This window comes from Oncorhynchus keta, unplaced genomic scaffold, assembly GCF_023373465.1.
Source record: "Oncorhynchus keta strain PuntledgeMale-10-30-2019 unplaced genomic scaffold, Oket_V2 Un_contig_1690_pilon_pilon, whole genome shotgun sequence".
NCBI lineage: Eukaryota > Metazoa > Chordata > Actinopteri > Salmoniformes > Salmonidae > Oncorhynchus > Oncorhynchus keta.
In genome coordinates this window covers 210,461-222,500 of record NW_026280186.1, presented here as the reverse complement: position 1 = coordinate 222,500, position 12,040 = coordinate 210,461, and the positions used below count along the sequence as shown (strand labels likewise).

Genomic DNA, 12,040 nt, shown 5'->3' with positions numbered 1-12,040 from the left:
CCTCACTTGCTTTGGCAATGTTAACACATGTTTCCCATGCCAATAAAGCGGATGGAGAGACAGAGGGAGAAAAGAGATAAGAAGAGACAGTACAATCTCACGTCTATCTGTCAGTGTATCCATTCCCTCTGTAAGCCTCCGTAACTCTTCACATTGCACACATCCATAACCTCGTCTCCATTCTCTGTTTACTGTAGACACCTTGTGTAAACGTTATCAACTGAAGCAACAGTATATGGCTAAATACACAACAGTTGCAGTATAAGGCATCCTTCTATTACCGGATATATAGCGGATAGCCCACTGCAGTCATGAAGATTGGATAACAGAACGATTATGACATGACGACTGAATAACTCTCAGAGGCAGTTAGTGTGGTCTGACTAAAGAGGGAGAGATGAAGGGAGAGGATACTGATGGAAGAAACAGCAGCATGAAACTAAGACACAGTGGAATGGACCGTGCGCTCATTATGTTTCTAGGAATAGACCGTGTTCCTAAAACAACGTCATGAAAGGGTTTAACCAGAGACTGCATAAAGGGCTGACAACTACTCTGTGTGTGTGTGTGTGTGTGTGTGTGTGTGTGTGTGTGTGTGTGTGTGTGTGTGTGTGTGTGTGTGTGTGTGTGTGTGTGTGTGTGTGTGTGTGTGTGTGTGTGTGTGTGTGTGTGTGTCTTTGTATTGTACAGTGCCTTGCGAAAGTATTCAGCCCCCTTAAGTTAATACTTTGTAGCGCCACCTTTTGCTGCGATTACAGCTGTAAGTCGCTTGGGGTATGTCTCTATCAGTTTTGCACATCGAGATGCGCTTTTAATGGACCTCTGAGACTATCACAGTGCAGGTGCATTTATACGGAGACTTGATTACACACAGGTGGATTGTATTTATCATCATTAGTCATTTAGGTCAACATTGGATCATTCAGAGAACCTCACTGAACCTCTGGAGAGAGTTTGCTGCACTGAAAGTAAAGGGGCTGAATAATTTTGCACGCCCAATTTTTCAGTTTTTGATTTGTTAAAAAAGTTTTAAATATCCAATAAATGTCCTTCCACTTCATGATTGTGTCCCACTTGTTGTTGATTCTTCACAAAAAAATACAGTTTTATATCTTTATGTTTGAAGCCTGAAATGTGGCAAAAGGTCGCAACGTTCAAGGGGGCCGAATACTTTCGCACGGCACTGTATGGTTGCTGTGTGTGCATTTGTCATGATTCCAACGACTGCAGCAGGCATTGTTCAAGCCTCACACTCTCCATCTGTCCTCAACTTGAGCGCTTTTACACTATGTGGCAACATAAGATAAACCTTGGAACAAAAGTAAGCTAACGGATAAACTGAAGAGTAAACTTAACTTACCTTAAAGAAGCTTCCTCTCCTGTCCATATGACAGTCTGGTCTGGGCAGCGTAGAGGGCAGCGTAGAGGGCAGCGTAGATGGCAGCGTAGAGGGCAGCGTAGAGGGCAGTGTAGATGGCAGCGTAGAGGGCAGCGTAGAGGGCAGCGTAGAGGGCAGCGTAGATGGCAGCGTAGATGGCAGCGTAGAGGGCAGCGTAGAGGGCAGCGTAGAGGGCAGCGTAGAGGGCAGCGTAGAGGGCAGCGTAGAGGGCAGCGTAGATGGCAGCGTAGAGGGCAGCGTAGAGGGCAGCGTAGAGGGCAGCGTAGATGGCAGCGTAGAGGGCAGCGTAGAGGGCAGCGTAGATGGCAGCGTAGAGGGCAGCGTAGATGGCAGCGTAGAGGGCAGCGTAGAGGGCAGCGTAGAGGGCAGCGTAGAGGGCAGCGTAGAGGGCAGCGTAGATGGCAGCGTAGATGGCAGCGTAGGCAGCGTAGATGGCAGGGGCAGCGTAGAGGGCAGCGTAGATGGCAGCAGCGTAGGGCAGCGTAGAGGGCAGCGTAGATGGCAGCGTAGAGGGCAGCGTAGAGGGCAGCGTAGAGATGGCAGCGTAGAGGGCAGCGTAGAGGGCAGCGTAGATGGCAGCGTAGATGGCAGCGTAGAGGGCAGCGTAGATGGCAGCGTAGATGGCGGCGTGGATGGCAGGCGTAGAGAGGGGCAGCGTAGATGGCAGCGTAGAGGGCAGCGTAGATGGCAGCGTAGATGGCAGCGTAGAGGGCAGCGTAGATGGCAGCGTAGAGGGCAGCGTAGATGGCAGTGTAGAGGGCAGTGTAGATGGCAGCGTAGAGGGCAGCGTAGATGGCAGCGTAGAGGGCAGCGTAGAGGGCAGCGTAGAGGGCAGCGTAGAGGGCAGTGTAGATGGCAGCGTAGAGGGCAGTGTAGAGGGCAGTGTAGAGGGCAGCGTAGAGGGCAGTGTAGCTGGCAGCGTAGAGGGCAGCGTAGAGGGCAGTGTAGATGGCAGCGTAGAGGGCAGCGTAGATGGCAGCGTAGAGGGCAGCGTAGATGGCAGCGTAGAGGGCAGCGTAGAGGGCAGCGTAGAGGGCAGCGTAGATGGCAGCGTAGATGGCAGCGTAGAGGGCAGCGTAGAGGGCAGCGTAGATGGCAGCGTAGATGGCAGCGTAGAGGGCAGCGAGGCAGCGTAGAGGCGTAGAGGGCAGCGTAGAGGGCAGCGTAGATGGCAGCGTAGATGGCAGCGTAGAGGGCAGCGTAGAGGGCAGCGTAGAGGGCAGCGTAGAGGGCAGCGTAGAGGGCAGCGTAGAGGGCAGCGTAGAGGGCAGCGTAGATGGCAGCGTAGAGGGCAGCGTAGAGGGCAGCGTAGATGGCAGCGTAGAGGGCAGCGTAGAGGGCAGCGTAGATGGCAGCGTAGAGGGCAGCGTAGAGGGCAGCGTAGAGGGCAGTGTAGAGGGCAGTGTAGAGGGCAGCGTAGAGGCAGCAGAGGCAGTGTAGATGGCAGCGTAGAGGGCAGCGCGTAGAGGGCAGTGTAGATGGCAGCGTAGATGAGGGCAGCGTAGAGGGCAGCGTAGAGGGCAGCGTAGATGGCAGCGTAGAGGGCAGCGTAGATGGGCAGTGGCAGCGTAGATGGCAGCGTAGAGGGCAGAGGCGTAGAGGGCAGTGTAGATGGCAGCGTAGAGGGCAGTGTAGATGGCAGCGTAGAGGGCAGCGTAGATGGCAGCGTAGAGGGCAGCGTAGAGGGCAGCGTAGATGGGCAGCAGTAGATGGCAGCGTAGATGGCAGCGTAGAGGGCAGCGTAGCAGCAGCGTAGAGGGCAGTGTAGAGGGCAGCGTAGAGGGCAGCGTAGAGGGCAGTGTAGAGGGCAGCGTAGAGGGCAGCGTAGAGGGCAGCGTAGAGGGCAGTGTAGAGGGCAGTGTAGAGGGCAGCGTAGAGGGCAGTGTAGAGGGCAGTGTAGAGGGCAGTGTAGATGGCAGCGTAGATGGCAGCGTAGAGGGCAGTGTAGATGGCAGTGTAGAGGGCAGCGTAGAGGGCAGCGTATAGGGCAGCGTAGAGGGCAGTGTAGATGGCAGTGTAGCCGCCATGCTTAGGTCTAGACGTCTGTGTTCACGTCGGCTGGAGTCCTATGGGGTCAAACAAACAGGCAGACAGATTAGCCGTGGGTGAGACTGGAGAAAATTCCATTCTATGGCCACAGCAAGTCAACAAATGACAGAGGCTAAGTAGGACAGTATCAAACTCCTTCCCTCTCTCTGTCCCTCTAGCTAGCTTCTTTCCCATGTCCTTTCATTTAATCTACTTTCCAGCAATTACAGCCATGGTTCCAACATTGTTATTCCTCTCCTTTCTCCCATGGTAAGTTAATACAGGCTGTTTGGTCTGCTTCAGTCTTCTAGTGAACCTTGATGTACCCTTGATGTTATAATAACTTTTCATTTCCTCTCCCATAGACCAAACAAGGGCGTTCATCAACCATTTTATCTGTGCAGGTTAGCGTTTTGCCATGAATCTTGTTCTGGAGGCAGCTCTGCAGACTGTTCACTAGCTGGCACAGCCACAAAGTTATAAAGTCTGATTTTAAACCTAACCCTGACCTTAACCCTGCACTTAACCACACTGGGTAAAGCCATTTGAATTCAATCACTTTTTGACAGCATTCCTTTCAATTTAAACTACACTCTGTATGTCATTTTGTTTTACCTCAATTATCAAAATATATTTACATATGTTGTAGCTTAGACCATATTTTCCACCATCTGAGGTGTTTGTGTTGTGACCGCCATCAGTTGTGACACAACATGCTCTTGAATACAGGGATGGTGTCATATTTTGGCTGATAAATGTATTAAAATGGGATTAAAAGAAACATTTCATCTTTCAAATAGTACCACAGAGATGGTTGGAGGTCCACACGCCAGAGAATGTTGCCTTGAAAGGGAATATCTGTTGTGTTCAATTGCTACTGTAAATCTTCCATAGGAAACCTATTGAAATCATAGAAATATAGACAATAGAATAGATATGACCATTTAAGTTGACATTTGACAGTGGTTGGACGGCGGTCATCTTTGTAGTAGCAATTAGTAACTCAATCATTAAGTTTGCAGACGACACAACAGTAGTGGGCTTTATTACCAACAGCGCCGAGACGGCCTACAGGGAGGAGGTGAGGGCCTGGTGTCAGGAAAACAACCTATAACTCAATGTCAACAAAACAAAGGGGATGATCGTGGACTTCAGGAAACAGCAGAGGGAGCACCCCCCTATCCACATCAACAGGACAGTAGTGGAAAGGGTGGAACGTTTTAAGTTCCTTGGCGTACACATCACGAACAAACTGAATTGGTCCACCCACACAGACAGCGTGGTGAAGAAGGCGCAGCAGCGACTCTTCAACCTCAGGAGGCTGAAGAAATGTATCTTGTCACCCAAAACCCTGACAAACTTTTACAGATGTACAATCGAGAGCATCCTGTCGGGGTGTATCACAGCCTGGTACGGCAACTACACCTCCCTCAACCACAAGGCTCTCCAGAGGGTGATGAGGTCTGCACAACGCATCACCGGGGGCAAACTTGCCCTCCATGATGGCTACAGCACCTGATGCCACAGGAAGGCCAAAAAGGACATCAACCACCCGAGCCACTGCCTGTTCACACTGCTACCATCCAGAAGGCGAGGTCTGTACAGGTGCATCAAAGCTGGGATACTGAAAAACAGCTTCTATCTCAAGGCCATAAGACTGCTAAACAGCAATCACTAACTCAGAAAGGCTGCTGCCTACTTTGAGAACCAATCACTGGCCACATTAATAAATGAGTCACTTTATACAATGCCACTCTAATAATGTTTACATATCTTACATTACTCATATCACATGTATATACTATATTTTATACCATCTACTGCATCTTGCCTATGCCGTTCGGACATCGCTCATCCATATACTTATATGTATATATTCTCATTCACCCCTTTGGATTTGTGTGTATTAGGTTGTTGTTGGGGAATTGTTACATGACTTGTTAGATATTGCTGCACTGTCGGAACTAGAAGCACAAGCATCTCGCTACACTCGCATTAACATCTGCTAACCATGTGTATGTGACCAGTAACATTTGATTTGAATTAGAAGTTCCAATATCAATCAAATTTACATTTCAATGGTGTACCAGCTAAATTGCAGTGGTCTGAAGGGATAGGTCCATTCTATGAAGTATATTTCTATGATTGAAATGACATCAATGATCATGACACCCATGACCTATGATTTAAATGGTATAAATCTCAACCGAAACTTTCTGAGCACTTCCACAATGGGCAAATATGTATGGAAGGTTTCGTTCAAATCAAAAGGGGTGCTGTCAAAAAGTGATTGAATTGAAATTGATGTACCCCACTGCTAACCCTAATGCATAACCTTCATCTAAAATTACAACCAAAAAGCTAATTTTAGAATTTTTACAATACAGCCAATGTTGACATTGCAGCTGTCCCATCTAGTGGAAATAACCCAGTTTTGCCTCCAGGATAAAATTCTTCCCAATAAATGTCAACCTGTGTTATGCCCTGGTTATGCTCACACCTAGGGCTGCAAGACACAACTCATCTGTCTGTATGTGTGTTTGTCTGTGTGTTTGTCTGTGTGTTTGTTTATGTGCGAGAATGAAAGTGTGTAGTGGAGGGGTGTTATTGGAGGCTGTAGATGAAAGGGGACAGTTGTGCATCTCTCTCTCTCCTCTCTCCCCCTTCTCTCTCCTCTCTCCCCCTCTCTCTCTCTCTCCTCCCTCCCCCTCTCTCCTCTTCTCTCTCCCTCTCTCTCTCTCTCCCCTCGCCTCTCTCTCTCTCCTCACTTACTCTCCATTCCAGGCTGAAGCCATTAGCAGGACCCCTGCCCTCTCTCCTCTCTCTCCCCCCTTCTCTCTCCCCCTCTCTCCCCCTCTCCCCCCCCTCTCTCTCTCCTCTCTCTCTCTCTCCTCTCTCCCCCTCGCTCTCTCTCCTCTCTCCTCTCTCCCCCTCGCTCTCTCCTCTCTCCCCCTCACTCTCCCCTCTCTCCCCCTCACTCTCTCTCCATTCCAGGCTGAAGCCATTAGCAGGACCCCTGCCCTCTCTCCTCTCTCTCTCTCTTCCCTCTCTGGCAGCAGTTCAGTGAGATGTTCTATTCAATTTCATCTCCAACAGGAAGGAAGTGATCCCCCAGAAAAGAGAATAAAAGAAACAGAGGAGAGGAATGGAACGTAGTTCCTGTCAGATAGCGCAGTACTGGCAGGAGTCTCTGTGCTAAGACATTCTCAGCTGGAGTTCAGCAGAATTAATAGGGCACTTATTCATCAGTTCTGCAAGGTGTTGTGTGGAGGGTAATGGAGGCTTTTAAGTGTGTCATCATCGTCCAACATTCCAGAAACCACGTCTTCTATTTGTTCTCGAATGAGCCTCCCATACTAAAATACAGAGGTTATCGTTACCATTATGAAGGACGATAAAGAAACCTGACCGTGGACCTGAAGTGAAAGGCGTTTTCAGTCCATCCCCAGCTGGTCTGTCTGTCTGTGGCTGGGAGCATGTCGTTGTACAAGCCTGCTGTTTCCTGACTGGCTCACAGAGACATGGGGTTATCTTCAGTTCTGCATGGCTGTTTTATTTAGGCTGGGGAACACAGTAATAACGGAGGAACACATGTTCCTTCACCCAGCCAGGTCATTGTCAAGGGACTTTCTCAGGAAATGACTCTATAACTCCAACCATGGTGTGTTGTAAAAACCCAACTGGGAAAACGTTGTAACCGTAAGGTCCACCTGGTGTCTTGTCAGCAGAAAAGGGATTGGGAACGAAGTCTTCTGACCTCAACGGGACGACATGGTTTAATAAAAGGCACAATAAAAAATATAGCCTGTCTTTAAAAAAGGGGGAAGTCTGGTTTGATACGAGAGCCGTCGACTAGCAGAGAAAATGAAAACAAAACATCAACTAAGTACCTGCTGCAGAGGACATTTCCTGGACAGCAGTCCTTTCCGTTCTGACTGTGTCTCTATCAAATGACTGCATCATATATCCCTTTTCCCTGTTCTAGGAACAGTCTGATTTTATGAAGATTCTAGTTCCTATAGCAACTCTCATATCCTCTGATGTGTGTTCCTACACTCAATAGCACTGCTGTGTGTAGGCTACTATGTACACATGCCTCTCATTAAAATGAATGGAATCTACCTATCTGGGGTTAACACTCTGTCACAAACCATAACATGAGACACACAGTGCATGCTGGGTATTGGGATTAACAGGAAGACAGTGGCAGTTCAGCTCAGGCAGAATGAACTGTGGAAATGTCATGATGTTCACTCCACTGGCTCAGTTTGGTCGAGACTTGACGAGAGTGTAGACAAACAAGACCATAGGGATGGGGGGGAAGTCGATACAGTAGAGTATCACAATATTATTTAGACTATATTATGTCGATTCTATGACTCCAAGAATCGATTCTCTAAAAAAAAGGTAGTTAACATTAGCTAGCACTAGTCGGCTGTACCAGCAACACATCTTTGGTTATTCTCCTCCTGTAGCTTGGCCACAATATTATCATTTTTGAAATGGCGAGCCAACATGTTTTCAGCACGTTTATTTCCATGGCTGATCAGAACTCGTTTTTATCACGGCTCTCTCTTGTCCCTCTATAGCAGACATATAGCGTAGTGAGCAATATGTTTGGAATATTGAATCGCATTACATATAGAGCATCGTGATCAATCGTGATACATGTAGAATGGCAATACATATCATTATCGGCACCTAAGCATCGTGATAGTAGCTCATGGTGAAGTCCCTGGCAACACCCAGCTCTGGAAGAGAAAACCTCACCACATCAGACGCGTTAATAACAGAGATACTTTCTGGAGCACAGAGAGAATCCAGGTGATGGAAACGATGAGACTATTGCCTCTACTGTATCCAACGGCAAGAATGTTGACATCCAGGGAGCATTTCAAAGTGATGCATGCTTATAATCATAGTCATCAAAGAGAGAGGATATTCACACAAATCAGAGAAATGTTGTTATTGGCCGTGTCTGTGAGTGTGCGCGTGTGAGTGTGCCTCAGCTGCAGACTAACAAAGACACATCGGAGTGAGTTTCTCCACACAGGAACACAGACAGGCCCCTGGCACTGCAATCCAGCAACACAGAGACACACTGTTCCACAGACAGGACCAATCTCTCTCTGTGTGTGTGTGTGTGTCTGTGGGTGTTTGTGTGTGTTTGAGCGTGTGCGCATGTGTGTAAGTAACCTTTCATCAATTGAGGTTTGAGAATGTAGATATACACAACTAGAGAAGCACTACCTTCTACAGTACATACCCTGTTACTCATTAAAAAAATGTAATTTTCAGCAAAATTCCTCTTGCATAGAGGTTTAAAGACCAACTAGTAGCATAATCAGTCATTATTCTGACATGTGTGTGTGTGTGTGTGTGTGTGTGTGTGTGTGTGTGTGTGTGTGTGTGTGTGTGTGTGTGTGTGTGTGTGTGCGCGCTCAACAGGCCATGGTTTACATCATCACAAAGGATTGGCATGACACGACGTCTGCCAACATCTGCCAGCTCCTACACTAATTTAACATTTCCATCTTCTATCATTGCCAGCCCGAGACTTATGGAGAAACAACTTTTATTAGAGAACCAACCCAGACAGCCTAATGCACAAAGCATGTCCTATTGGGTGCCTAACAACAGCAAGCAGAAAGTAACTCAACAGAAACAGACAGAAACAATAGTCCTCACACAACACATTTGGCCAAACCTTCTATTAAGGTCTAGACTCAATCTGTTGTCACTCTCAAGACACTTCTGTGGTTTATGGGGACCTGTTGAAGCTATCACCTCAACTTTATAACGAACACACAAGCGCGCGCACACACACACACACACACACACACACACACACACACACACACACACACACACACACACACACACACACACACACACACACACACACACACACACACACACACACACACACACACACACACACACACACACACACACAGAGAGAGAGAGAATACTGCTTAAAACTGCGGTGTCCTTACCGAGTAGCCCATCATACTGCCTGAGTGAAATCCTGCGTGAAATGAAACCACTTGTGCAGTGGTCCTGCTGTAATAACAGATAAAGAGGGGTAGCAGGGAGGGTCCCATTACTGCTCAGACCATAGGCAACCTTAGCGTAGGGAGTGTGTGTGACCGCGTGTATGTGTATTTTAGAGAGAGGGGGAGAGAGACAGAGATCAGTTTATTTACTTAAGGCATGCCTCACAGGCAGCTTGAAGAGGATTCCTCAGCTGCAGAGGTACTGTTGCAGTAGTTTAATCAGAGCTGATCTCATAGCAGAGACTGACATGAAGAACTTTCCGGACCATCCTGTTTGCGTATGGCAAGATAGCTTTTCTGTTCTGTATGTGGGTCAGTGTCTGGTTAAGGAGGAGTTGATGCAGGACCAGATGAAGCAAGTGGCCCATAGCCTGGTCCCAGATCTGTACAGACACTTTAGTGTTACAATGAACATAGGTCGACAAGACAGCTCAAACAGATCTGGGATCAGGCTAAGCGACCCATATGTTTGGTGCTGAAACATTAGCGTGCGATTAAAGGGAGATCTTGGAAATGTCAGAGCTGTCTGAGACATACAGTGAAGATAACCTTTCCCCTTCTTCTTCTCCTATTTGTATTCATCCTCTGCCAGATTCACCAAGAACCTTCAAGGCTTTACTTAGTCACAGGCAATAAATTCCCCCTCTGTCTCCCCTCTGTCCACCCAGGTGATAAGGCACTGAAGTGCAACGGCCTCTTGTTGCTGTGAGAGCAAGAGAGAGAAATATCAACAAAGAGAGGCGGAACGGGGCAGATCCAGAGAGAGAAATATCAACAAAGAGAGGCAGAACAGGGCAGATCCAGAGAGAGAAATATCAACAAAGAGAGGCAGAACGGGGCAGATCCAGAGAGAGAAATATCAACAAAGAACATCAGAGGTCGAGAGGCAGAACAGGGCAGATGTTCAACAAAGAGCTAGAGAGAGAAATATCACAAAGAGAGGCGTAGAAAAAATGTTTCAACAAAGAGAGGCAGAACGGAAAACTAAAAACATCTGTTCTGATTGAGAAATATTCAGCTACACCGTAGAAAAATGTTTTGCCTAAAAACATCTGTTCTGAATTTCAGCACCTCTCACATGTTCTCCCTGCTGAACATGACCCAGGAGTAACACTTGGATAGGGTGAGAGACCTGGAGGCAACAGAGCGGAATCACAGGTTCCTAGTTGATGCTCTATAAGTCCCCAAACTCTGTTGGTTACGTAGTATGACTAACTGTAGTCCCAAGAGAAAGCTTGAGGCCCTACATGACTTGAAAGTTCACATCGTATGAACTATGAAGACTTAGCCTGATAGAACCTTTACGTGCAGTTATGACAAGCTACCGTTGGGAAGGAAGGAAAAGACCAAACGTAGACACTGAAGCTAAACAACAGATACTGTAGCTGCAGTCCGTTGCTTTGTAATGGAGAGAGAAGAACAAAAGGAGAGAAAAAGACTAAAAGAAAGAGATACTTGAGGTGGTTCCATAAACGACCCAGACAATCTACCTAGAAGAACGATGACTTTGGCCTGATAGGGGACGGAAGAAGAACCTGGCACTATTTAAAGGAAGTTGAGTAATTGCATAAAATTAAAAAATAAACACTTTAGTCTTCCAAGGAAACAAACAAGTGTCGTTAAGCGCCAGACGTCATCACTCTGTTCTGCCGGCCAACTTTCTGCTCGAAGGAGACACGCGCGGTGGGGTTTAGACGACCAGAGACCACGCGTTGAGTTACGCGAAGGCAGCTGTGACGTTCGCTAGCTAAGATCCCATAATGAATCACATTATATGGACAGATCCTAGATCAGCGCTCCTACTCTGAGATGCTTTGTAAACCCATAATTACTCTCAGTGGGATTATGTAGTGACTGAGCATAGGAGCTTATAAAGAGTCATGGACTAGTGTTGTCATGATACCAGTATCACCATACGACGGTACCGGATTTTCCATGGCAAAAAAAGAAAACACGAAGAACAATCAACTCTCTGGTCTTTTAAAGCCTACTTTTGTCAAACATTGTGTGCTATAGCCTGGAAAAGAAACTAATATGACTCTTGGTGACAACATACAGCTGTTTGGTTCCAACATTACGACTGTTCTCCGCAGGAAATTTACTCTGCTTCATTTCTTGTTTCCTTTGCGTTCTTACTTCCTAGTATCGCGATATTGGTATCGTGGCAACGCTATAATAAACATTGCATGGCACTACATAGCCCACCAGGTAGGCACAGTGCTTGTTATGATACTATAGTAGTTGTTTACAGTGACTAGAAGGATAAACGTTGCAATTCCAATGACCAGCATGAACAGAGGTTTCTAGAGAAACACATGGAGAGAATACAAGCTCAAAATAAACACAGCCACCTCAACTTAATATGTTGTTACAGCAAGCACCAGGCACCACCACCACCGCCCTATCAAAACTTACTTTCCACTCTGTGATTTCTGCACTATGGTCAACACCAAGTGGAAACGTTTGGAGTTGTTTTGGCACATTCTGAATTGAGTCACATGACTCAAAGCACTGGGCCACTCCCAACTAAATGAGAACCAGAAATAAGGGTGAAGAC

At 47.2% G+C, this 12,040-nt stretch overlaps 1 protein-coding gene across 1 annotated transcript in view; it reads right to left on the bottom strand.

Annotated features, from left to right (window-relative positions):
- Positions 1-1,815, bottom strand: part of LOC118365693 (ras and Rab interactor 2-like) — a 38,049-nt gene extending 36,234 nt beyond the window's left edge. The window contains 1 exon segment of the mRNA XM_052503224.1: positions 1,361-1,815. Coding sequence (XP_052359184.1) covers positions 1,361-1,387 — 27 coding nt within the window. The 5' untranslated portion in view covers positions 1,388-1,815.
- Positions 1,816-12,040: the final 10,225 nt, after the last annotated feature.